Genomic DNA, 27,549 nt, shown 5'->3' with positions numbered 1-27,549 from the left:
GTGTTGGAAATGTTCTCCACTCCTTCAGGGGGGTGGGGAAGGTATCTCTAGATACCATTTCCCTGGTCTAATGGGGCAAAGTGTCTAATACAGATCCAAACTCATTTAAATTTCCTGCCAGCCACTTTCGAGAAATAAGGCTGCCAGCACCTGAAGGTCTCATCTCAGAGTAGGGACCTCTGTAAGGTGCCTAGAGTGGTTTTCAGAAACACAGAAGCTTAGGGCATACTACAAATCCATGACAGCAGTGTTCAGGCATACCCTCAATGTTCGCTCAGCTGTTAGTCTGATACGTAGAAATGGACTGAAGCGTAGGTTGGCCATAACAGATAGGATGAACTGTCAAACAGAAAATGTAGCCTTCGTTTGTTTCTAAACTGAATGTGTGCAGAAAGCAGCCTGCTCAGGATTAGCTTCAGATGAAGTTTTTAGACCTTTGAACCTGTAGATTTGGGCATCACAACAAAAAGCACGCAGAAGCATCAGTGTCGCTTGCTTAAGAAGTCTCTTTTCACAACCAGCTGGAATTTTACTGGCATGGGAAGGGCGGTCACCTTCCTCTCTCTCTCAGTGATACCACAAGGGACTAATTCTATCTCTGAGCAATCCTTCCCAATGTTACTCTGCCCCCAGCCACCTTTCACAAAGCTCCGTTAAGTAGCTCTCTATTGCCGCCAGGATGCACAAAACACCAGGTCCCACATGCAGCTCTGTCTGGAGTGTGACCTGTCAGACAGGTGAAATGCAGAGCACTGGTCATGTTCTATGGGTGTCCACAGCATTGTAGAGTGGGCATGCATGAGGGAAAAAGAAAGGCTTTTAATATTCCTCCTTATCATTCATAAATACACCAAATGCTTCAAAATCTATCAGACTCTAATACCTCTCACAACAGCAAGGCTGTTTGTATCATTTCAGTAGCAGATAGAAATAGTTTGGGGAAAGTAACAGAGTTTCACAGGATGACACTGTTTTCATAGCTGACAGGATCACAGGATGGCTGAGGCTGGAGGGCACCTCTGGAGATCAGCCAGTCCCACCTCCTGCTCAAGCAGGGCCAGCTACAGAGGGTTTCCCAGGATCGTTCCCCTGCAGGTTTTGAGTATCTCCACAGACAGATTTCACAATCTCTCTGGGCAACCTGCTCCTATGTTTGATCACCCTCAAAGTAAAAACATGTTTTCTTGTGTTCAGATGGAATGTCATGGTTTTTCATTTGTGCCCACTGTCCCTTGTCCTGTTAGTGGGTAGCACTGAGCAAAGTCTGGCTCCCTCTTCTTTGTTCCCTTCCTCGCCCCATCAAGTATTTATACATGTGGATAAGATCCTTCTGAGCCTTCTCTTCTCCAGGCTGAAGAGTGCCAGCTCTCTCAGCCTCTTCTCACAGGAGAGATGCTCCAGTCCCTTAACAATCTTCTTGGCCCTTTGCTGGACTTTCTCCACTATGTCCATGTCTTTCTCATACTGGCGAGCCCAAAGCTGGACCCAGCACTCAAGGTGTGTCTCACCAGGGCTGAGTAGAAGCCTTCTGGCTGTGGTCTCTACAAATACTAAGAAAGAAGGGAGTGAAAAAGATACTTTCACCCTTTGTTCAGACCCAGCCTCTGTGTTGAAAGTGGCTGAGTTGGTGTTAGCTGATGGTTAGGGATTCATGCAATGACTGATGAATTGAATTCAGACTGCTTTCTATTGGGAAAGGATGTGTATCACCAGAATCACTGTCCCAAGCTCTGCCTTTTGCAGAGTCTTAGCTAGGAGGCCAAAGGCAGAAGATTTCAAGAAAACAGGCAATCCTCTCTACCTAGATGTCAGAAGTGAAATGTTTTGGCAGAAGAGAATGCCTCTGAAGAGCCTACTGCTCGGGTCATACCCACAGCATGTCACACCTCCACACAACTTCATGAGCCTTCTGTAGCTCTCCTGGGAGAAGAAGGAATGGCTTGGGCAATGACAGAGACACCTTTGGCTGCTGGAGAAAAAGGCCATTTTCCAATACAGACTGCCATGGTGTTAGGACTTGGTGTGCATTTCCCAGTGAGCTCCTGAGCGTGTAAGTACTCACACATGCTATGGTAAAAAACACAGCCCAATTAGCCTGCACTATTGCTTCAGTCCCTTGTAGAGGATGATCTAGCTCAAATGCATTTATCTCTGCAAATAAGCAACAATATTTAATGATGCGAGGAGGAGAAATGTCAGAGACCGCGCAAAACTTCTCCCAAATATGAAATGGCTTCTAGTAGGCTGTGTTGGCTTTTGCTAAACACGAGCACAGAAAACGACCAACCAACCAATCAAAACAGTTCCTTGACCACAATAAAAAGCAATTGTTTCACATACTAAATTCAGCACATCCTTTAAAACCGAACAAGGAGGCTAAGAATACAAATAGGGTAAGTGTGAATCACAAGGGAGTGCCTGAAGAAACACACAGTGGAGAACGTGTACAATACTGTTGCCTTCAAAGCAAAGATCTCTCTATTGCTTGTAATAACTCTGCTATCACAGGTCAAAGCCACTATCTGGCGGGGATCCAACCTGAAAACTACGCAATTAATGTCTGACAAGCTCTCAAGAAAGCACCTTTGCCCGGGAGTTAATACTGTGCACTATAAACAACGTGTTTCAGATATATTGCGTCATTAGCTATAATTAGCTGGCAAGCAGAACCAGATCTGTATTATACTGCTCTGATACAGAAAAGGCTATAGGAAAAGAAAAAATAAAAATAAAAGATAACAACCCGGCGCTGCCGGTAGGAGCCATCAGAGGCGGGTACGGCGGCCGCCCGCCGTGCCTCAGGCACCCGTTCCTCCCCGCCGCTGCACTGGCGCTGCCTGCCCGGCGGCTTTACCGGGCCGGCTCCCCGGCAGGCTGCCCGCAGGAGGCGGCCGCCGCCCGCCCGCGCCCCCGCCCCGGGCCCCGCCGCCCCGGGCCCCGCCGCCCCGGGAGTTGCCGCGGCCCGCGAGCGCCCTCGCGCGCTGCCGGCGCCGTGCGCCCCCGCCGCCGGGCTGGCGTGGAGCTGGGCCGCCCCCTGGCGGCCGCCGCGGCGCAAACCGCCGCCCCTGTGCCCGCCGTTGCCCACCCGGGTGAGGGGGACAGCGCGGGACAGGGGCGGGGGGGACACACGACGCGACACACGACGACGGGGGCACCACACACGCCGGGTGGGGCCCAGCGCGGCGTGGGCGCGGAGCGGCGCTTTCCCGCCACGGGACACGGTATCGCGCAGCTCTCGCTGTCGCGCTGCGTGAGGCGCGTCCTCGTCTGTGTTGGGTTTTTTTTCTTTTTTTTTCTCGCTGTTTCGCTTCCCCGAGGCTTCAAGGCTTTCTCCCTTCGGTGTGGCGAGGCGGACCTGCAGCAACGCGGCCCCGCGGGGAAGCTTCAGCGAGTTGGAGGGCGCAGGGCGCGGCGGGGCCGCGGGCAGCCGGAGCGCCCGCGGGAAGGTGTTCCCACGGCGTGCTTTTGTGGGATGAGTTAAAGATCACGTATTTTTTACAACATCCCCTATGCGGAGATATAAATAGCTCATACTAGAAATCAAAGCACTGTAAAAATCTGATTTAAACACTCCTAGGCAAGAACATTATCATGAGAAACTACTGGCGCTTCATACTACTTCACTCAAATATTTTTAAGCACCAAGAGAGCTCTTCTGGTAGCAACATTCATTCACAACTTCGTATTTATTGAAGTTACTAAGGAACAACGTATGTCATTGGCTCTGCGTTTAAGATCATAAATCGGTGCTGGAAGACCTGAACGCAGCAAAGCACCACACAGAACCAAAACCATGAAAATTTAAATTCCTAAGGACCAGTTTTCAATTCAAACCGCGCAGCCCGTGAGCTGGGCAGACGTATAGCAGCACCCTCTACGGCAATGAGCTACAAGTCATATCGATTTCAGTGGAGGGATTCATTTCATAGGGCTCTTTTATGGATATAGGAAAAAGACAAATGCTTTATTGATCCATAATATTGCCTGAAAGACAGACATTACCTCGTTAGCTCTGTTAATTTAATAACTGAGCCTGGAGTATTATTTCAAAGCATGTCCACAGCGGTATGTATTGAAATCATATTTATCACGTGTAACACGCGCATGCTACAAAACGTTTCATGCATCTCAAGGAATCCACAGGAACGGGGACGATACAGCACCCATTTCATCTTCTGGATAGTTCAAAATGCACCAACCCTTCCACACCTGCAAGCAGTATGTGATCTATGTGACTTGAACACGTAGTAAGTGTAATGCTCCCTGTACTGAGGCTGTGAAGCAGTGCATCCGTTTTTCTGGAATAACACCACATCCAGTCACAAGGAAACCTCGAAGTTATCGCAGGTCTCCTGAAATTTTTAATACCGATACAGACCGTGGATGTCTCATAGCGAGGATGTACAAAGGGAGCTGACGTTGCGGGTACAAATCCGCGCTTCAGCATTTAAGGGTTAGAATGGTTCAGAGCAGGTCCGTTGGCTACGGAAGAGGAATACAGATCCAGCTCTATGCGTGTAGGGGTGTGTATGTATATGTATGCTTATGTAGGTGTGCGTGGAAGGGGTCTCTATGCCAGAAAGCCTCACCCGCTGTTGGGGGCGGCCCTGCCCCACGGTTAGACGACACCCGCACGGCCGGGCTGTGGCTGGGGCGCTCCCGGCGGAGGGTCGGTGCCGGCCGGGCTCGCCCGGGACCCTGCCCCGGGGAGGGCGGGGGAGTGCGCAGCGGGGGCTGCTCCCGGCGGTCCGGGGAGCCGCCGCCCTGTCCCGGGGCTCCCGCGGGGCCGGGCGCGGCCCTTCCGGGGGGTCCCCGCTGGGGTCCCCGCGGGGTGGGCGAGCCCCGCGCTCCCGGCCGCGGGCTCGGCGCGGGGGCGGTGGCGGGCGCGGCGCTGCGCTGCGGCGGGGCCGCGCCTGGCAGCGGCGGGGAGGCAGCGCCGCCGCTCCCGCGCCGCTCCCGCTGCCGCTCCGCAACTTTCGGGCAAACACCGCCCCCTCGCCCTCGTCCCCCCGGGCGCCGGCGGCTGGTAAGCGCCGGGCTCCTGGACCGGCGGAGGGCGGTGGGGATCCCTGCCCGCAGCAACCCCCCCCGCCCCCAACCTTGGGGGCGGCCACCGCTACGCCCGGCGCCGCGCACATGGCCGCGGGAAACTTTGCCGGGCGGGCGGGGTGGGGGCAAGGCCGTGGGTGCCGCGGGGATGGGAAGGGAAGGGAAGGAGGGAAGGGAAGGAGAGAAGGGGGCGGCGGAGCGGGCGCGGGCGGGCAGGTGCCACCCTCCGCGGAGCGGTGCGGAGCGGGGCGCGGGCGGCGGTCGCTGGGCAGGTGCCGGCGGGCCGGGGCTGCGCGTGTGCCGCGGCCCCGCAGTGCCCGGAGCGGAGGGGCGCGGAGCGAGCGGGACCCGCCGCCGGGCTGCGCGGGCCGGGCGGGAGGAGCCCCGGGAGGCAGCTTCTGGCTCGGGCTTTGCGCTTTGCTGCGCCGACGGGTGGGGAGAGTAAGTAGCTGAGCTACAGTAGCGCGGGGGCACAGGGTTCAGGTAGAAAATCCAGGCAGCTTCCCTCTGGGTGGTTGTTTAGGGTGTTTGGGGGTTTTTTTTGTTGTTGTTGTTGGTTTGGGGTTTTGGGGTTTGGTTTTTTTTTTTGGTTGGGTGGGTTTTTTTTATTAATAGGGCAGAGAGGGAAATGTTAGTGCACAATGCTGAAATTGGCGATCTGGTCGCTGAGACAGGTATCCGAAAAGCGGCAGTCACTGGGGCAGCTACATGACGGTCATTGTTCGTGCTAGCATGAGGTTTATGTGCCTTTGCGAGGAAGGTCACTTTTTACACACACCCCATCCCACCCTCTTTTTGCTAAGCCGTGCATCAGCAGCGTGAATTCCAAGAAGCAGTAGGTGTTTCTTGGCATTTCGACTGGGATTTTGGAAAGGGAAGCCGGGTATTTAATGGGAAAAAATTGCGATGGAAGGAAGGGATGCGGAGGCTGCACACAGCCCTGGGTTTGCAGGCATATGGAAGTTGTTGGAATAGGTAAAGGGTCAAAATTGGCATTTGGAAAATGGTGACTATTTAGTTACTTACATCACGGACAAATGGAAGGGAAAACTGGGCCACTAAGAATTTTTCCTGTTTTGCAGTTTGCTGTCAGCAGAAGGTAAAACATGTCCTTGAAGATATACAATTTTACATAAACAGCTGATGTTTACATAAGCCTAGATAAGTTTGTGAAAAACAGAGATAGCAGAAGATGCAGTATTAGCTGAACTCGGCTATCCTGCTGTTTGTCTGTGTAATAATATACCTTTCTTTTGTATTGTTGCAGCATAAGAACAAAGTGAGCAGCTGCACCTTTACCAAAGCAACCACCTGCGTTCCTCCTCTCCTCTGGAATGGACAATGGGATGGTCTCTGACTTTATCATGATCAAAAACTTCTTCCTCTTCTGCGTTTCCATGAGTTTAGCCAGCCACTTCGGGTGAGTTGCCAATTGCCTTTGAATTTTTGCTGTGTTTTTTGTGAGGAAATGAAAAACCTCAGCTCCGTGTGGTGCGGAGCAGCCGAACAAAACAGGCAGGCTTTGCATTTCATCTTAACGTGCTGGTGTCAGGGGGAAGGGAGCTATTTGCTTTCCTGCTCAAATTTACCATCTTATATCATCAGTTCTTGATGCCTGTAATGCTCTTGTGGGAATGCTTGGGGGGTAGGGGAGCTCAGACTGGGCCTACAGCTGCTGAGGGCTCCAATCTGGGTGTAGCACAGCCGGGGGCTGCCATGCTCCTGGCCTCTGTGGCTGCGACGAGGGGGGCTTGCACCTTCCCTCTCACCTGACGGGTGCAGGCTATAGGCTAGTGCAAGGCTGCAACAGCAGGACTCAGTGCATGCTGCTTGCTGGTACAGGCTAGTGAGTAAGCTCTAAGATCGTGACTGCTCAGAAGGATGGCTGAGTTCGAAACTTGCTAGAATAATTAGAAATTGTGTTTCCCTGAAGCATATCACAAGGAATCCTGTTACCTTATTTTTGCTTTGGATGCTTTCCTGATGGTGATGTTCTGAAGACTGTATTGAAGAAATATTCCTACTAGAGCTCTTAGAAAACATAAAAAAACAACAAAAAGAACTCCCCTATTTATATGTTTTTTCCAAAGGCCAGCGATCTTAAGAACTTCCCAAAATGGGCTATGCAATGGAATCTAGAGAAAGCATTTCACAAGCGCTCTGGAAATGTAGGTTGATTCTTTTTTGTGGAGGAGAACAATTATTTATGATTTCACCAGAAAAAAAATGAATCCTCCCCACGTGCTGATTCACAAGCACACCCTTGCTATAAGAAGATACAAAATGGAGATGCAAATCAGTTTCTGATTTCAAGGAAAGTGATTTTTTCCAGATTGGAACTAGGAGAAAGACCAAACTTTGAGTGATGACTGCCTATGCTGTAAGCAAAACTTAGCCCTGTCTCCAGTGTGTCCCCTGCATAGGCAGGTGGAAGCCTGTGACCACAGCGTCTTATATGAATAGTTATAGGACTGCACGCTACAAAGGATGCAATGGGCTGCACACTGATTTATTCGCCTTGGAAAAGCTTGATCCAGCTTTCTGTGTGTTTTAAGGCAAAGCTCCCTGGACTTTGTGATAGAAATGAAGAGGGCTTAGATAGTGGCACTGGTTTTAAACTTGTCTTGACATGGTTGTAATTTGACAAAGTATTACCATATAAAGAAAATCTTGAGGACTATAACCTTAAGTTCTTCCTGATTTTCCATCATCCCTGCAGAAGGCAGCACACTGCAATAGTTGAGCATGACCTGTTTGGTGTGGGGTCTTTTAACTGTGTTACTCCACTAACAGAAGAATAGACAGGTGAGGCTGGGAAAAAAAAAAAAAAAAAAGAAGGTTGAACTCTCCACTCCAGAGCAAATACTGAATTTAAGTCCCAGGTAGGGATTGGTGTGACCTGTAACCTGGCAGATAATCAGAACAGGACAGTTAGGGGAAAGTAGGACACTTGTTTTCTGTGAGTTACTCAAAAAGCTTCTGTGCACTAAAATGAGATCATCACGTAACTTGTCCCCCCCCTCCTCTTCCCCCCATTTCTGATCTAGTAATTTTAGTCCGGTCTGCAGAGATCTGCAGCTCCAATTCGCAGCACCATTCACACGCTGCCTTAGGGCTGAATTTTGACCCTGCTCAAAAGACGGAGGATGCTCCAGTGCTTCTGTTTCAGAGGCAGAAGCAGTTTCAGAGTGTAATTTGCTAAGTGCTTTGGGACTGACTCTTCAGGACAGAACAGTACAATTTACATGAAGGCTGGTATATTAACTGCAAGAATCTAATACTGATAATACTTGCTGTTGCTACCAGGTTCTTCTTTATTAGCGTCATCCGTGTTTGCACTGCACCCTTACATTGCAGTGCATTTTACAATGTGCTAGGTAAAAGTGATTGGTCAAATGAGCACAAATTAAAAAGGAAAATACAGTAAGACATTGCAGATGAAGGCAGAGATTTGTCTATGATTCTCCATAGTCATTCTGTATTTATATTAAACCATAAATACAGTTTTTGCTGACGTAGCCAAAGCCACCTTGGGGGATTCTGATGCACAATCCCTGGTAAAATAAACAAATTATGTATCTCAGTCTCCTAGGCTACTTCAGAAATCTCAGCAAAAGTCTGTGATTAATGTTTAACATAAATGTGGAATGACTATCGAGATTTATCCACATCAATAGATGGTAGAGGAGGACTGGTCATAGTTCGTAGAAGTTATTTAAAGACAAAACACTGAATTAAAATTCAGAGATACAGATGAAATAAGAAGATGTGAAGCCCCCCCAATGTTGTCGGTGTAACAGTTCAATGAATCTACTTCTGCAGATATGTTCCAGCACAAGTCAAGGCTTTTTCAAGCTTGCTTGAATTCAGCCTTGAGTTGTATAATGCTCTAATGAGTTAAGGTATTTTACTGAAGCATTTCAAGATAGTTCACAATTGTCTTGAAAGTAAACATTAATAATAGAGCTAGAGAATAATTAAAAGTCAAATAAAACAGTGGAGAGTGTTTTCAGATGAGACGATTCCTTGTGGGCCCTCAGGGAACCCACATAGTAGCAGCTCTGTGAGGGTTGGCATCACGGGTGGCTGCCTGCACTGAGATCTCCCTGAGATGAGGTAGTATGTGGTCGGCCCCATGCTGGCCAACCTTACTGCGTCCTGACTCTTTTCTTGCAAGCCCCAGACTGTCCACGGGCACATCTCTGGGGACATGCTGGTGACGCACAGTCCCTGTGCATTTGTGTTTTGGACGTGCAATTTCAGACATCTGTCTGAGAGCCAAAACCAACGGGGACGGATGTTGTTGGTGTACCCACAGTTTAGTTGCCATCTGCTAATAATATTTATAATAGTAGAAACATGGAAAACAGAAGATCCCAATTAAATGTAGCCAGTGCAAGACTTCTCTGTACGCTGTCAGAATTCAGTCCGTGGCGTGTCTGTAGTTTCACATACTTTTCCACTAGCTCACAGCCCTTATCGCTAAGACCATAATCCTGCTATTTAGGCTAAACATACCTCTCCTCCAGGCTGTTATTTCAAGTTAGTCTCTGCAGCCCTAAGCAGTTAGTTCTGCTGGGTTATCCCTTTCCAAGTACTTGCAGGTGCTAGGGAGTTCTTCCTCATATTTTTAAGACTAATTTCGTAAGAATTATCATACCCTTATGCAGTCATGCTCGTCCCTTTTTTTTTTTAATCCTGTTTTCCTTTCCTTCTCCATGTCTCCAGATAGCTTTTTGAACCCATTAGACAATATTAATAATTGGAAAACTAAGTGGGTACCTAGAACTGCTTGGAGGAGGCAGACATCAGTCAATCCCTCTGCCGAACAGAAAACTACAGCTTCAGCATCTCTGTTTCTCTTGGCCTGCCAGCTGGCCAGATAGCAGATGTGTACCTGCAGCCTACCCAGCACATGCTTGGTGCAGGACCAGCCCTGGCACGCATTGCCTGCTAGTGAAGCTGCAGGTCAGTGACCTGGGCAGCTGAGAGCACTGGGAGGTGTTTTAATGCCCCTGGGAGAAATTCAGGATGTTGAAAGGGGCGTTAAGGTGCAAGAGGGTGAGGGCAACAAGATGTTGCCCTATGAAAAACAGGCTCTCATTGCATCACTCACAAATTGCTCATTCCCAGAAGGTAGTAAAATACTGCTCTTGCTAAATAAAATAATTAAATTATGCTTTAAGGATCTGAAAACACCATTAAAGTTTCATAATTTTAGTCTTCTCCTCTATCCTAATGCGATGTGAAAGAATTGAGTCTTCATTGCACAAGTTCACAAAATATCAGCATTTTTAGATCTCAAGAAGCTGTAAGAAAGGGATGGTAAGAAGCTAACTTAGAAAAATAAATCCATTTCCTTTGATGTCTGCCCAGCTGGCAGTATCCAAAAGTGTGCAAGTGCGTTCTCCACTGTCTTTTCCACAAATTGTTAATTTGTCTGAAGTTCTGGTATAATTCCAATCCTATTAAAGCAAGTTATTGGAAACTCTACTTGAGAGAGAGAAAAAAAAAAATATAATTTTCAGTAGCAAAATACTCCTCAGTTATTTTTCCAGTGTCTCCTACCTTTTTTTTAAAAAAAAAAAAGTTTTGGAAAAATCATGAAATATCTACCATACGTTTTCCTCTTATTACAACTAAGCTATGAATACTACCTGTCATGATTTTGACTAGGTGGCAAAAAAGACAGTGATCTTTAAAATGGTAAATGATCAACTCATTGGAAGAGGTAGCTGAGCATCTTTGGAGAGTTATTACATTTTACACTGATGGGCCCCTTCTGTGGCTTCTGATTCTTTCAGTCACCCCGAAATTGCAATATTAACTAAATGTGATGAGAAGTATTCCTGGTTGGTTTAGTTTATGTTCAGTAATGAGCTTTAAATGTAATTATCTTTGAATTTTCTCAGCATTTTCATAAGGTTCTTTTCTACGTTTATTTTTATCAATAACTGAAAATGCCTGCTATAAAAGCATTTTTGGTTGCAGAGAGGCAATAATGTGCTTACGTACTAATATGTTGATAAAACCTAATCTTTAGCTGTGTGGAAATAATTAGTTTTCTCTCTATTCATAGAGCCATAGTATCTAATGTATGCATGTAACTTTTCAAGTACAGTTTAAAGGTCTTATGTCATAAAAGACAACCTCAGCACTTACTCCAAAACATGTATTTCACCAGCAATCTCAAAAATAGAAATTAAACGCTAACTTTTCTGTGAAAGAAAAAGTAACATTTACATTAATGGCAAACAGTAATCCATCTACAAATGCAACTTCACACAATACTGACATTTTGCCGAAATTCAGCATCAGATGCCTTCTTTTTCGGGTGAAGCGATCTGCCAAATCTAAATTGGATTGCAGTTTTGCAGATGAAGTGCAGACTTTTTATGTCTTCACCCTAGTTGTTTCTCCATCTTTTTCATCTATTAATTAGCTTTTCTTGTGGAGATATAAAAGTATTTCAGTATTTGAGGTGTGTATACTATTCCTGTGAAAGATGTACATAGCTGAGATAGAAGGAAGCAGCCTCAATTACTCTTGTTAGATTCAGAGGAGCAGTTATGAGAACTAAGCATATTTTGTCCCATCCCCACAAAAATAGTTCAGTGGAAATCTTCCCTCTGAGTTCAACTGGCTTTGAATTCAGCCATTAGCCCTAAAAATAACAAGCTTTTTCAAGAGCAGAGAAACTAGTGTAGCTTTTTATCCTGTGCCCCCAGCACCATACCTTTGCAATAATCTCGGCTCCGCATTTGGCATCCCTTGTTCCCATCTCCCATTGCAACACCTACATTTTTCTTCTGCGGTCCTTCTCTCCCAGGATCTTTCCTAATCACCCTGCAAGTCTCCTCCATATCTCTTAATTAGCAGAGAGGAGGTGGGCTGGTTTTGCTGAGGCTGTTTCTGAGCTACACACATGCTGACTGGCCCAGTCAGCGAGCCAGAGGGAATAGATGACTGCTGACCTCACATTTCTACTTAATGAGGCACTAATTTACATCTCTCCCCTCATCTAGTCACTGCTTCTCATGAAACTTGTAGAAAAGAAATGAAGTTTGATCTCTGTGGTTCTTTGTCAGATGCATTGGAAAATGAAAATGGGTTCCTACATTGATACAGTGAAGCAGGCAGACAGCATGGTGCATATCTCTTTCTTATGAAAAAAAGAAGCTAAAATAAATGAGAAGAGTTTAAAATACTATTCTAGGATTTTACCAAAGCATTAGTTATGGTCACTGCATATGAAGAACCTTTGTTACTTCTGTTTCCTGTTTGTATTTGTTAGGCTGCTGCTTGTAAGTATTCACCTTGACATGGTGAATCCCTTTGATTATGGTTGACAAAAAAGTATACAGTCCTCTGTCTTGAATGGTCCAGCATGCAAGGATGTCTAATGTTTCTGTAACAAGTTTGCATCTGCTGGATTAATTTGTCTTTCATTATAGTCAAACATGTCCGCGATGTTGTCTGACTCAGTTACTCACTAGAGGTTGTGGTCACAGCATAGAAAACAGAACTGATTTGATCTTTTGACCACAGAGAGATGGGATGGCCTGAAAAATAGGCAAGATTTGTGTCTCTGTCTCTGCCTGCAGCAAAGGGGAGATCCTTGGTGGCCTTAGGCTCCCCAGTATTGAGATTGTTGGGGGTTGCAGCAGTGCCGATGGCACTCGGGCCGTGAGGAGCCTCCTCAGCCAGGCATTTGTGTGTGCTTGGGCATTCCTGGGAATCAGACCACTGCTCCCACTGCCTGGCCTCACTCCCCTTTCCTGAGAGGCTTTGCAATCCTTTCATTTTCCAGCAGAAGCACACAAGCTGTAAAGGAAACAGGCACAGGAGTGGGGGTCCCCATGTCTGTGAGGGGCTATGGGGCCACCAGCAGCTTGTCCTGAGGTCTCACGTCACTAAAACTTCCAGACCCGTTACATGGGTGTCAGTGAGGTCCCGTTAGTGTAAACCTTGTTCAGGTAAAACCAGGCTGAGGTTCCTTGTCTTTCTTTGTATAAATTCTGTTCCGTTAGGTAAGCCTAACGCATATGTAACATGCATTCTGCAAGGCAAGATGTTCAGAGGGATGCTTTGAAGTTCTCTATTTATTTACTGAGTTATTTCCCTGGGGGCTGGTAGTAAATGAACATGGATTTTGAAATTTTTTTATCCCTGGGTGACTGGCTCACGCTGAGTTCAGGTTGTTGGAGTGTAAGCGATTCCTGTCTGCTGGCAGGGTGCATGAGGCAGGACACTGTTCCTAGTGGGGCGATGTGCCCTGTCGCAGGTGGAGCATTTGTTGGCAGTTTCAGCAGAGACTGAAACTTGAATCAGCACTGAGTGTGAGCAAACTTGCTGCCTTAAGAGAAGCTCATTGCTTGCTGCAGTTGAAGCATGCTTGTGGCTAAACTTAAGTGTCTGTCCTCTAGGTAAGCAAAGGCATTAGTAGGCAGGGGATTCTCCTAAGCATCTTTAAATGAAAATCAGATGGACTTCAAAATGCAAGTTATAGTTGTGCTGTGAGCTCTGAGCAGCTTCCTAGGTCTAAGCCATGGATAAAATGATGAAATAAAAAAAGAGTTCAGAATAAAAACAAATCTGGCCCAAAAGATATGGAATGAGGCCCACTACACATTACTGTTATTTGCATACTCTAAGGGAAGACTAATTTATGCAAAAGAGAGAGGAGGAATGAAGAACTGTGTTTTCTGTACAGCAGTGTTTTTTTTCAGATACCCCAGTGATCTGGGGTGGGATTTTTGAATGCAATGGGAGTTCATTATCCTCAAATAAGGTTAGAGTTCATCCTTTGTCCTGACAATAAATTACATAAACTGTGGAGATCAGAAGCTGTTTGGCATGTAAGGATTAAAGAGTACCTTCAGGCAGACTTGAAGGAGTGGCCTCAGGCAAACCTGTGCTGCTGGTGTAGCTCCCCTACCAGCTGATGCAGTTCCCAAAGACAGGAGAGCTAACCCGGGGAAAAACCAGTAACAGCTTTTGCTGGCCCAATGAGCTGACCTTGCTCCTTCCAGGGAACATAGACATGCCAGCACTGGGGAAGTGGTGGGGCTGAGGGGGGGCAGGGCAGTGCGAGGGACTGGGATGTCCCTGTGCATTATAGCAAGAGGATCAGTGGGCTCAGGTGTCCCCTGATCCAGCACCCCCGGGCTGTATCTCCATGGCATGGGACCTTCCTTGGGTCCTCCTCCTCCAGGGAGAGCTATTTATGATTGTTTATAGCAGTGATGAAATCACTGTAGCTCCCTGTGGTGCTCAGCTGGACTGGCAGGAGAGGGCAGAGGCTCGGAGGCTCTGTCGCAAAGTTCCCTTGAGACTGAAGCCCCTTGAGGCCAGCACGGCTTTTGACTTGTTTCTTTTCATTTGCATAAAATAGCTTCTCGCAAACGCCAACGGCATCGGGAAGAGAGGACGCCAATGATAACATCACTATATTCACCAGGATCTTGGATGGTCTGCTGGACGGCTACGACAACCGACTGCGCCCGGGACTGGGAGGTACGATAATGCGTTCTCTGTGGCTGGTCCCCTGCTATGCGGGACCATCATCTACATGATGCTCCTGCAAATGGGTACCTGCTGTTGGTATGGGCCTTGAGGAGAGAGTTGTGTTTCATTAGCTAAATGAAGCCCAGAAAGTAGATTTGTCTTCTGGCAAATGGAACACAATACAAAGGTCACTGAAAGTTGTCCTTTTTCAGTCACTGAGGTCATCTGAGGTTGGATTAGGAGAGCATGTGTGATGCATTTTTTCTGTAATTGAATACAGTTTGGGTTTCTTTTCTTTCTGGTACTCCCTAAGGTGAGCGAGACAGGGTGCTAGCAGGTTGCTGCAAGGTTCTCTCACCGGTCAGCACATATAAAATTATGCCGGTGACAAAAATCTCTGTTAAAAACAGATCCCCAAAACATCCATTTTTAGACAGCTACAGCAAATCTGTATTGATATGTCATTTTGATAACCTCTACAGCAGCTATTTTAAAACGATAACATGTGAATGGTTGCTTGCCATCCTAACCTTGTTGAGACCTCCTTCAGCTCTCTATCCCCCAGATTTCTCTCATCTTCTACCCATGTGTAAACCATCTGTTATGTTTCTTCCTGGCCCTTTTTTAATCTGGCTACCCCCACCCCTTCCTCTTGTGAGACCAACACATTGCTTTCATCCCTTTCTCTCCTTCTCCTCTCACTTTACAGAGATGCTTGAAAATAGGGCTTGATGCTCCTATCTTATGTAACAAACTTCTGAAATTCCTGCCCTTAAATTAAAGTAGTCCTGGATTTGAAAAGATGCCAGAAGGACTTAGAATCTTGAAGGTAGAATTAATTTCACCTAACTTTGGACATCTTTAATATAAAAGTCTGAAATTGGGCAGATCACCCAAGCCAGCAGAGGGGAATAGGTCCTTCCAAGATATACCTCATCACATCATATAGTAGGCATTGAATATGAGCCAGCAGTGTGTGCTCACAGCCCAGAAAGCCAACTGCATCCTGGGCTGCATCAAAAGCAATGTGTCCAGCAGGTCGAGGGAGGTCATTTTCCCCCTCTACTCCACTCTGGTGAGACCCCACCTGGAGTACTGCGTCCAGGTCTGGGGCCCCCAATATAAGAAGGGCAGGGACCTGCTAGAGCAGGTCCAGGGGAAGGCCATGAAGATAATCAGGGGGCCGGAACACCTCCCTGATGAGGTCAGACTGAGAGAGTTGGGGTTGTTCAGCCTAGAGAAGAGAAGGCTCCAGGGAGACCTTGTAGCGGCCTTCCAGTACTTAAAGGGGGCCGACGGGAAAGACAGGGAAGAATTCGTTGTCAAGGAGTGTAGGGATAGGATGACAGGTTACAATTTTGAACTGAAAGAGGGTAGATTTAGATTAGATATAAAGAAGAAATTCTTTACTGTGAGGGTGGTGACACACTGGAACAGGTTGCCCAGAGAGGTTGTGGATGCCCCCTGCCTGGAAGTGTTCAAGGCCAGGTTGGACGGGGCTTTGAGCAACTGGATCTAGTAGAAGGTGTCCCTGCCCATGGCAGGGGGGTTGGAACTAGATGATCTTTAAGGTCCCTTCTAATCCAAACCATTCTGTGATTCTGTGATCTATGATCAAAACCTGTTGGTCAGAGGAATTGCAGCCTTGAAGGGCCTGTTTCTTTCCACTGATTATCAGAAGAGACTAGGCTCCCAAAGGTCAACAACTGCATTTGATCAGGGATGAAATTCCTTATCAAACATCTGAATTTCAAGCTTTTGGGGATTTTTGAGTAATTCATAAATTGTTAATAGCGAAATGCATCACAAGCACATATCTGCATCTTAAAGTAATTACTAATGCAAGGCCTGTATTTATTACAGAGAGAATAACTCAGGTGAAAACAGACATCTATGTTACCAGTTTTGGTCCTGTGTCAGACACAGAAATGGTAAGTTTGAGCACGTGGCTGCCAACTCCATTGTATTTACATTGCTAAAGTCATTTTTGGAACCATCGCTTCTATTCAGATCCTGCAATACCTCGACTGTTTCTTTGTGCCAGGAATACACCATTGACGTTTTTTTCCGACAAAGCTGGAAAGACGAAAGGCTGCGTTTCAAAGGACCTATGCAACGCCTCCCTCTTAACAACCTGCTTGCCAGCAAAATTTGGACCCCGGACACTTTTTTCCACAATGGCAAGAAGTCTATTGCTCACAACATGACAACCCCAAACAAACTTCTGCGCCTGGAGGATGACGGCACTCTGCTGTATACCATGAGGTAATAACCGGGATCGATTTCTTCTGATGCTGATTCCCAGCTACCTCTACAAATACTTGTGGGGAGCGTCACTTCCCTGACTCCTAGTAGAGCCGGGCAACCAATCTTTCATACATATTTATGTGAATATCAAGAAAAATGGAAAACACAATCTCTGCCTACAAGTACCAATTAATTTGTAGCTTCTGAATACTGCTAGTACTTAAATATTTCCTTTGATTAAATGGAAGGCATATTCTCAACAGATTCGATGATTCAGTCCAGATTTTTTATGAAGATCTGTTCTCTCTTACCGTTTGTATTCGCAGCTGCAGTGCTGATTGCAGAACTGTCTCCAAGGCCAGAAACTGAGATCTTGTTCTGGGGCAGTACATCTTGAACCCTTGGAGCTTTTATTACTACTTTTTTTGATTTCACTAATAGTGCTAAAAGGCAAATCATCATAGGGATAAATGAAATAAGCTAGCAGCACTGTGAAGCTGCTTTAGCAAGTACTTTCCTGAAAACAAAGCTGGCACATTATATTGGCAGAGAAGCAAACTGGTGTCTCAGATCTTCAGGGTTGTGCTCCTCAATCTGATTAGAGGATACTGTCGAGCTTCATCATTACATAACTTATATCTAAGATATAATATTGGTGATGTTAGAGGATTGTCTGAAATTCTTCTCAGGCCAAATCCCACATCAATGTATGGTAATTTGCTCATTAAAGGTAATTAGCCTGTAGTAATTAAGACTGCCATCTATTTTCAACAGCGTAGTCATATGGACAACACTTGAAAAAGAGATGTCAGGAAAAACCTACCGAGCAACAAAGTGTTATTCTGAGCTTTTCACATGCGAGCGTGGAGGGGTGCCTTAGACCCAGCAAAGTGTTCGGGAGCCTGAAGTTCGGTGCTGAGATGCCCGGCTTTTCAGCAGGCAGCCCCCAACGAAGGAAGTGGGGAGCTGAGCTCCCACCAGCGCCCTGTCCTCCTGCAGGGCCGACTCCGTGGGGCAGAGCTGACAGCCACCCAGTGCCGCATGTTGGGAGGGCAAGCCCCGAGCTTGCTCCTGGGGACCAGTGATTAAGACTTGTTGGGGCTCAAGGGGATTGCAATTTCATATGCAGGCACCCAGAGCTTCCCAGATTTTATTTCAGGTGTTTTCAACCTGTTTTGTTTATTTATTTATTTTGTGCCTAGCCTTAAACCTCTTCTTATTAAACGAAAAGCGATTTTGGAGAAGTAAGGTATCCTTACGTAAGTCCTTGCAGCTTTAGACCATCACAGTTGTAACTGCATTAGCGGTAAGGTCATGTTTAAAAGAAGGGAAAACCCCCCTCGTTTTCTATTATGTGTATTGCTGTTATGCTAGCTCCAAGTTAATGATCTCTGCAAAAATGAACTGAGACAATGTGAAGATGCACATACATGCTTAAATGAATAAAAGTCAGAATAACTATCAGAGAAAGTTATTTTCACAAAAATATTTTTAATGCCGGCCTTAAAACCAGTCTCACTGCTGCTAGGGCTACACTGGTACCACTCCAGAGACTGCTGCAGAGGCAATTCCCAATTATCTGTGTAAATTACTTGTGCAAGTAAAGTCCAGATCAGGCTTGCAGTCAGCCTGGAGCAAAACTTTATGTCATGTGGTGGATTCGCAACTGGCATGCTATTTCTGTGCAAGCACTGGATTTTGCAGTGTTAAAGAAATGCAGCGAAGCACCGAGTCATGAGGCAATGAGCTGAGCCACCTGAGGTAGCAGAGCAAGACCTGGGTGAGCCAGACCTGGGTGTGCTCAACGCTGAATCTGAGTTACTCTATGGAGGTGCCTCTCCTGTGACCATGGCAGAGCGTTGTCACATCAGGTGCCACAGGCTATAGGTATATTGAGGAAAAGACAGTCCCCTGCTCAGCACATGCAGCTGGAGAAAATTTGGGTTTGACACGGACTTTCTCATCCCACTCAGTCCGTTTTCCTCTGGTTTTCATGGGGGAAAGCTCTTTGGGATTGATGTTTTTGTAGGCTACAGAAAGACACAGAATGCTTTTGTAACCTAAAAAACATTCAACATAACTTTTTTTTTTTTTTCCTGGTAGAGTTTTGTGTGTGGGTGTGCGTGTGTGTGGAAATAAATTCCCACTAACCATGGTGTATGTGATAAGAAATGGAGTGCAAAGCTTTTAAAATAGTTTGCCTTCCACTATTGCAAGTAATAACTTTAAAAATAAAAGAATGTCTATGCTATTCTGTTTAAACACAAGTCAGAAGACTGCTTTTGAAACGTGCATGGAGCTGTGCACGTTTTCGTGATGGGTGTTTCAGCAGTGTGAGTGATGCTCTGCCACGAGGTGGCTTGAGTATCCCATCCCAACCTGTGCAGAGGTGGCTGTGACATGTAGCCAGCCCCTTCAGCTGCCTCTGCATGTCCCCATGAAGGTACCAGCTCAGCAGCGCTACCTAGCATGGCTTCTCGTGAGAAGAGAGGCAGCATTGGGCTTTTTGAGGGGAGAGCTGCTTGTCTTGGCAGTGGTACACTGGTTGAAGGTGCTGGGTCTTAGCTGGGGTTTGAGCCCCATCTCCTGTAGTTCCCTTCAGGCTTACTCAGTTCTCAGGATCTGGGGATGTGGAGACAACCCTCTGTTAGCTCTGCATTCCCCTTGTTTCCAAGGAGGAATTGCAAGCTTCCCAGACTGTACGTAGGAGTAAACCATGAGGAGAGGATTGGACCCTCTGTCATTGACAGAGATGCCTGAATTGCTTTTGCAACCTCGCATCTGGCTGCCTGAATGAAGCGGAGGAAAGCAGCCAAGTCAATGCTGACCTTCCATCTTATTTGACTTCCAAATATACCGAGTTTGATCAGCTGAGCAAACTTCCTGCTTTAGCACTTGTCAGTACATACGTTTTCATGATACACGTGTTTACTTATAAAGAAAAATGTATTCTTTGCGTATTGCATTTGATGATAGGTCAGAAATTGATGGTATATATGTTGCTAGGGAAATCTGGTAAATGGGCTTCTATATACATGTAATATTGAAACCCTTCTGCATGAATATAGGAACACAGCATGCTCTTTAGACAGATTTCATAGACAGCAGCGTTCTCTGCAGGGAACAACGTAATAACTCTGGTTGTCCTTGATTTGGTAGGCCCTATTTGTTTTATTTTGCTAACGTGGTTTATAAATGATACGCTGCTGAATTGAATGTTGCAAATTGTGTTTCTGCCCCTAGAGGGGAGTATTGTCCGTATATCCACTTTTAAATGATATTTTTGTTTTAGTAAGAGCACTGTGGTAAAAAAGCACTAGGAAGTATGCTTCATCTTTCACTAATCTGTATAGAAAATAGCTTTGTGAATGGAGGAAAAAAAATTGGTTCTTTAAAAACTTAAAAGATATTTAGTTTATCTTATCTGAGAAATAAATGTAAAAAGCATAAAATTAATTTATTCCATGAAACTATATTCTGAGGAATGGGGACAGTAATTTAAGCAACCTTTTCAGGCTAAGAGGAGAACCAACATGTCTCAGTGAGCTGCATTTTTTCACTCAGTGGGAATTTGCTATAGAGACAGAAGCTTTGAAAAACTTCACTGTAGAAAAAAAGCTGTGAAGAAGCTAGAAACTGTATGAGGTAGAGCATGCTCACTAGAGCTAAACTTTTGGACCATAAATAGCTTTTCGTCAGCAGCTCATAGGCATTTTTTCATGTTTGTCTATCAGCTTGTAGATACTGAAAAATCTGTGTCATCGCAAGGGCTAGGCTCCTTAGAAACCCACTCTCACTGTCATTTTGAAAGGAACCCAAACCCCTTTTGCTACCACTAGGACTGCCAGGCATCTGGTATAATTTGGAATTTTAAATATGACATGGTCATATATCTGAACATTGTACAAACAGATTTTTCCCATGTTATTATGGCAACTGAAGGTTGGCAGAGATCCTGAGAGTGTTTACAGTTAAATCTGTCCCATTATTCTGCAAATGCATAATTTATCAGCTGGAGACTGCAGACATGTGTTAGTATGGTGTTAAGAAACTCCAAAAATTTTAGTACAGCCCTGAAATACAGTTATCTTTACTGCTCCTGGAAGATATTTAAAATTCAGCCATGTGTAGGATGACTACCCACTTGATGGCAGCATAACCACACTGCTTACTGTTCTGTAGCAAATACACAGGCTTATCTAGGCTGAAAATACGGTTTCTTACATTAGCACTGAGCATTAAAATTGTATGTGCAAGTGTACACGTCCTGGATGCATGTTAGCACAAAGTCTGCTCTTCTATGAAGCACTTGATTAGCAAGCTAACCATTTTATGCTGTAGAGCTATTGATTATAAAACCAGCTGACTGGAAGATACGGTGCTGCTTTTAAGACTTTCATTGGGAAAGGCAGGATTTGTTTGCTTGGGTTTTTTAATGGAAAATTAGGACAAGGGGTAATGCTTTAAGCTGAAAGAGGGTAGATTTAGATTAGATGTAAAGAAGAAATTCTTTACTGTGAGGGTGGTGAGACACTGGAACAGGTTTCCCAGAGAAGTTGTGGCTGCCCCCACCCTGGCAGTGTTCAAGGCCAGGTTGGATGGGGCTTTGAGCAACCTGGTCTAGTGGAAGGTGTCCCTGCCCATGGCAGGGGGGTTGGAACTAGATGGTCTTTAAGGTCTCTTCCAACCCAACCCATTCTATGATTCTATAAAAATTATTCTATGAGAAATGTGTGGGTTCTCAAGTGCTGACTTTACCAGAAGGCAGCCTTTCCCAGATGCAGGTTTGCTCACATAGCCCTGAGCAAGGAGCAGCCAACAAATCTACACTTTAAAATGAACCCTTAGTTTTCAATCAGCTGTCTAGATGGGAACATTTCTGTTCAATTTGAATATGTTGTTCTCATTTCAAAGGGAAGAGTTCATTTATGCATCCATTTATATTTACAGAAAGGGATCTGCCAATGCTTTTGGGCATTGTATAAATATTACAAAACTAATTAGGAGCTATCAAGCCATACAAATACGCATTTCCTTTCCTCATGTTAGAGTTGCTGCCTTTCTTTCCTACTCAAGCTTCAAACTGCCTGAAGCTGGAAAAAAAAAAAAAAATCACGTTGGTCTGAATCTTGCAGAGTGATGAAAAACTGCCATGGTGGCAAGGACTCTCAGCTGCTTTTCATCAATTCAGATTTTGACAGAGTGAGAGAAAATAGGGATATATGAAGTGAAGGGCCCTTCCCTGAGGATAGCAGCAGTATTCTTGTTTTAACACCACGCCTGTTGGTTCCCATATCTCTGCTTTGATTGCACATTGCCCCATGTCTCAAAAGTTGTCCTTCAAGGAACTGAGATTTGTTGTTTTGAAAAATCCATGGCTGGAGTTACCCACAGAGAGAGAAAGGTATCAGAGGAGACTGTGGTGTAATACATTCAAAAAGGGCGATTATGACCTGCCCAAATATAGTCCCTATGTAGAGTGCATGACAATAGCCTATTCTGCTGATACTAAAAGTGGGCAGCACCCTGCAGAGATCTCCATCACAGAGACGGGAACTTGCACAGCAAGGGCAGAATTGATTAAAAGACAAAACCCAAGCCAGAACCAGCCCATCCTTGGATGAGGGAGATGCTTGCCTGGACTTTGAGGGGTTAGAAAAGGTCCAACTTTAGTTTCAGGTCTGTGCTGAGCACAGAGGCAGGCCCAATTTTCCCTTGGGGTTAGCTGGCACAATTTCTACCAGATTCCCTTGTGCTCCCCCCTGCTTTAGAAGGATGAACCAGGAGGGCCAACCTGATGCCGCGGGTGTGCAAGGAGGCGACAGGATGTCTGAACAGAAACTGGAGGGAAGCAGTGCCCAGATGGGTGCTCTCCAAGTACCTCCAGGAAAGCACAGCTGTGTTGGTGACTCTGTCTTTGCCCATATCTGCAGACGGGTCCCAGCTTCTGCAGCTGGGGGCTTTGGAAGTACCTGGTAGATGCTGAAGAATTGTTATGGCTACACTATCTTTTTTATTACCAGGGGAGGATAACATTACAGGGAACTCCCTAGTCATTTCACTTAGACTGAAATTAAAATCTTCATCTGTCTAATCGGAAATACCATCCCCTGAAGTACATTTACGTTTGTGCTGAAACATCAGACTGTCAATGAGTAATCTAAAATACACCGTGGTGGAGTGCACCAGGCAGGATGGGTGGGATTCACCTCAGCTAATTTTACTCATCTGTAACGTTGATGGCTGCAGCTGAGCCTCTTGGCTCACAATTCCTCCCAGTGCAGGGGAGAGACTTTCTTAAGGAGTTAGGTTTCTTCATTGTTTCAGATGTCTACTGTAGTATGAAAGATGCTTATTTCCCTCCACTCACACTTTAGGGGGTTCCTGTTTTTTTCAAAGTGGCAGATAAAGCAGCATAGGGTAACTGCTGTTACTACTGATGTCTGTGTTTAGTCACGTAAGTCCCATCCTACTTACTTACTTCCGTTGGTGTTTCCCAGCCCCATACTCAGGTAAGCCTGGATATGGGTAGTGTGCCAGCTGCCTGAAGCTGTGGGATGTTCTGGCCAGCAGCTGGTCATGTAGCTGTGTTGTGGAGGACTTGCACAGTTTCCTCTCCATCCAACATAAAGCCCAAGGTTGTGCAAGCGTAGCACAGATGAGTGCACTTAAATTGGGTTCAGTCCTCCACTTTTGTCTAGGTGGGTGTAGGAGGGAAATAGTGCACCTTAGGAGGAACTCAAGAAACCCCAATAAACTGCAATCCTGACTTTATGTGTTTAGATGAAGGGAAGAGTCCATAGAACACTGGTGAGGAAAGGGGTGTCTAGTGAGGTGTGCCAGAGGCCCTGTAGCTGCTGGTGGGTGCCAGGTACCTCTGGCTGAGTCAAGAGTGAAGGGTCAGGAAGATGCATTTGAGGGCTTAGGTAAGATAGAGATTTGCAAGAAAAGGGGGTATAAGTGTTCTGGAGAGCAGGATACTTGTTATTGATGATGGTCGCTCAGGAATAACTAGAAGGTACTGGAGGTTGGGATATAGATATCTGAAGTAGTCAGAAAGTAAAAGCATGTGTGTGAGGAATAAAGAGCTTAAGGAGACTGGAGAGCAGCTCCAAGCTACTTCAGAAAAGAAAACAGGAAGGGCCTGGTCTAAGATGCTTCAGAAATGTCTCGTCAGATGAACATATTATGGTGGGGTGAGAAATTAATCATGGATCGTGTTATACTACAGCTACCCTCTAGGAAATTCTTGGTAATTTGCCCTTCTCTGAAGGCTTCATCAAATCAAAATACCAATATATACAGCTGAGTAAAGTTGTGCAGTGGGCATGGTAGGAATAGTTTTCAGTGTCGCATTCCATTCCTTTCTACTTGGATTCTTCAGCCTTTCTACAGAAAACATCTTGGTGTGATGGTGCAGATGAAAAATTGCACTTGGCTTGTCATTTAATGAGTAGTCCACTGGCAGTGCCTGTTTCTAGTCTGTTGTCTACTTTGTTCTGCAGAAGTCTTAAGACATTGTCTTTGGAGACCTTAGTTACTTTCTAAGAGATCTTACTATGTTAGCTCATCTTATATTGATGTTCAGCCTGATTTATCCTGGTTTCTACTGTTAAATTAAAATTTCCTGAAATGACATACACAAATTTGTGTCTTACAGTCATGTTTATATCACTCAAAAGATTCCAAACTGTTATTTCTATCTGGTTGCTCTAAATGATGAAGCGAGTCTTTTTCACTAGGCTCTAGCTAAAATCCTGAGGTTGTGTCCATTATATGCACTACATCTAGTATAAAAACCTAGGAAGAATTTCTGCAAGCAAGACTGGACTTTCCTTTGCATTCACTTTCAGATTCAGCTAAAAGATAAGGAAAATTAGCAAAACCTCCTTAGTCAAAATAATAAATACCTGCTATGGTTTTGCCATTAACTGTGCATCTTAAAAACATTGGTTATGCACATTGATTTCAACATCGATTAAACTCAAACCACTATCTCTGTGTTTGCTCGGTCGAGTGGTAGAATATGTATCTCACCTGTTCTACCTACTTTTGCTTTTCTGTCTCTTCTGAAGGTGTTACCGACCTGACCTGTCACTGAAGTGTAGGCACAGCTCTGCTGCCCCTGTTTGAATGCAAGGGCAGAGGAGTGCATGCCCTGAGGGAAATAGTACCCCATGGATCTTGATAGGAACAGGGAGCTCCCATCCAGCTGCATAACTGCATCTTCATCCTGGGGAGATCTGGGTGGAGAGAAGGAGCCAAGTACATTGTTGAACATGGTTTAGCATGGGGACAGTCAAATGTCACTAGGAGATTCAGCCCTTCCGTCCCTCAGGTTGCACTATAGCAAACAGGTGCTTACACTGTAGCAGATGCTGGCGCTGGTGGTGGTATAAATAGCAAACAGATGGTAAGTTGAGTCCTGTTTAATGACTCTTTATGGTATGAAACAGCTGAGGGATCAGAGGGCTCTTTCTCTGAAGCAGCGAGCACCCACAGCCTGCCCCTTTACCTGGCACTTCACGGCTCTTGATCAGGAGCATGTAGCATTTCAAAAGCAAGGCAAAAAAATCAGGTAATTATGTCCGCTTGGCTGGGTAAACAAGATCCTCTGTGTACCGGTAGGGGTACATACAAATAGGTACGTGCATGTTTCCCTCTGAAAGAGCATGTCATCAAATCGCTTGGTGCGTGCCCCTTTCACACAGAGGTGTGGAGGAGCATTGAAATTACACAAAAGGCAGGACATCTTGACGAGAGGTGACCTGGGAGGTGAAAAGAAATGTGAGGAGAGTAAGAAGAGGCTGGTGTTAAGTGTGAGTGGTTGAAAGGAAACTGTGGTGCGATGTTTTGGAACTCTAGATTGTTCATCTGAACTGTGGAAAATAACCAAGGAATTCAGCTCTGTATTTAGAGCTGCCAGGTCATAATCCCTCCTGTCTACCCTCCCGTGTTTGTGCATCCCAGTCTGGATGTGAGAGAGCCCAAATGGGCTGGTACTGCCCATCCAACCTCCCTGCCCCTTATTACTTTCTAAATCCAGCTCATTTTTATCTGTAGAAAATACTGCATGCAGTTTTGTGCCTGTCCATACAAATATAAAGGTTGTGTGGACTGGGAGGAAGGAATACGATGGCTGTGTAGTCAGGCAGCCCTCATCCAAGGTGAAACATGTGCCATACTAACAGGCAGAAATGGAGAAACAAAAAGCCCTTTGGCTGGTCAGAAAACCTGCACTGATCAAATCGTTTAACAGGTGGTATCAGAATTGGAGGACGGGTGCACTGTGCCATGTCCATTACAGTCCTGAGCCTCCATCGCCTAGGGTGCCTGCGGGAGCTTTCTGTGCTCCCTTCTATCTCGTGTACTTGGGTTTTCTCCCCCTGAAAGCAAGGGTCACATGACACCCTGTATGGTCAGGTGGCACTGGGCATTGCTGTCACTGGCTGGTTCTGCCAGTAGCTGGGACTGGCCTCTCTTGAGAGCCAAAGAGAAGCTCATAGTTCAGTCTTACACAGCACTTTAAGAACAATTGTATTTATTGCAGTTAGCACGTAGTTGAACGTGCCACCAAAGGACGATGCTGATGAGGAGATCACAGTGAAAACGTGTAGCATGTTCAGATTCGGGGAAATGCATGGCATGGCATAATGAAGTGTGGGCTGGTTGAGATGTTGTTTCCCACTTTACCTGCATCAACAACTGCATCAGCTTCTCAGCATTGCTAGTACTAGCTAGATTTTTGGGTTTTAATTCAAGAATTCAGTAAAAATAGAAGGTACTGCAGGGGAGAGATTTGAAGGCCTTCCTCATAGAGTGTCAAGGAGAGTTCATCATAGGTAAGGGACTGGCAAGGAGAGAAAGCTTGGAGAGGTTTTTAAGTGAAACTATCAAGTAGATTGGTGTGATGTTGTGCTATAGCATTCATAGCTGCATAGCCATATTGGTCTAAAGTTTCTTTAGGAAAGTAAGGTTTGTAGGCAGAGAACCTAAAGAAGGAGTTGACTGCCAAAAAGCTTGAATTTTTTACTGCACCAGTTAGTCGATAAAAAACAGAGCTTCTTCCAGCAAATTTTACCTTGCTTATGGACATCATCAGACACTGTGCATGGCTAGGATGGATAAGCATAAACTCAGTGCTCCATCCATTGGTTTTATGCACATTAGAGAAATACCATAGAATGAAAGGTATTACCTCTTTTATAAACTTTTACCAGGAGCTGGAAATGTGATTCTTTCTATAACCCCCCAAATCCCTTTCAAAGATCAGATAATTTAAGTGTCCTATTGGTTATTTCACTGCCTTTCTATGTTCTTCCTGTGTCTAGGAGCTGAACATCCCTCCTGCCCCTGTCTAAGAGTGTGCTCTGGGTATGCCAAGGTATGTCATTCATACAGTGGCACAGCTTTTGAGATCAGTCTTGTCCACCTTGGATCGTCTCAGGATAACCTAGTCTTCAGCACAGTTAATCTAGGCAATTAAAGTCTTATTTTCTCACTTCAGCATAAGCTATGCTAAGGATTTGGTTTGCTTAAAATGAGAGTTTTGCTGTCAAGTACACTATGCATCTGAATTATGTATTTACAGCTCACAAAAACGTCAGTAGCTGGAGCTCTTAGTCTTCCATAGTCCCTTCCCTGTGGCATTTTCAAAGCACATTTCAGTGTCATATAAAGATAACACATCTCAGCATCATAGGAAGGTTGGGAAAGGACAGTATACTTGGCAGAGTGGTTATGAAG

The 27,549-nt window shown here is 45.5% G+C and overlaps 2 protein-coding genes across 2 annotated transcripts in view; one reads left to right on the top strand and one right to left on the bottom strand.

Moving 5' to 3' along the window:
* Positions 1–27,549, bottom strand: part of GABRB3 (gamma-aminobutyric acid type A receptor subunit beta3) — a 196,563-nt gene that overhangs the window by 142,615 nt on the left and 26,399 nt on the right. The window lies entirely within an intron of this gene.
* GABRA5 (gamma-aminobutyric acid type A receptor subunit alpha5) overlaps positions 6,296–27,549 on the top strand; it is a 54,514-nt gene continuing 33,260 nt past the window's right edge. The window contains exons 1-4 of the mRNA XM_074858993.1: positions 6,296–6,469; positions 14,444–14,565; positions 16,420–16,487; positions 16,601–16,821. Coding sequence (XP_074715094.1) covers positions 6,384–6,469; positions 14,444–14,565; positions 16,420–16,487; positions 16,601–16,821 — 497 coding nt within the window. The 5' untranslated portion in view covers positions 6,296–6,383. The remainder of the gene's footprint in view (positions 6,470–14,443; positions 14,566–16,419; positions 16,488–16,600; positions 16,822–27,549) is intronic.

This window comes from Strix uralensis, chromosome 2 (assembly GCF_047716275.1).
Source record: "Strix uralensis isolate ZFMK-TIS-50842 chromosome 2, bStrUra1, whole genome shotgun sequence".
Classification (NCBI taxonomy): Eukaryota; Metazoa; Chordata; class Aves; order Strigiformes; family Strigidae; genus Strix; species Strix uralensis.
Note: the sequence above shows the minus strand (reverse complement) of the source record. Positions and strands in the feature narration are given on the sequence as shown.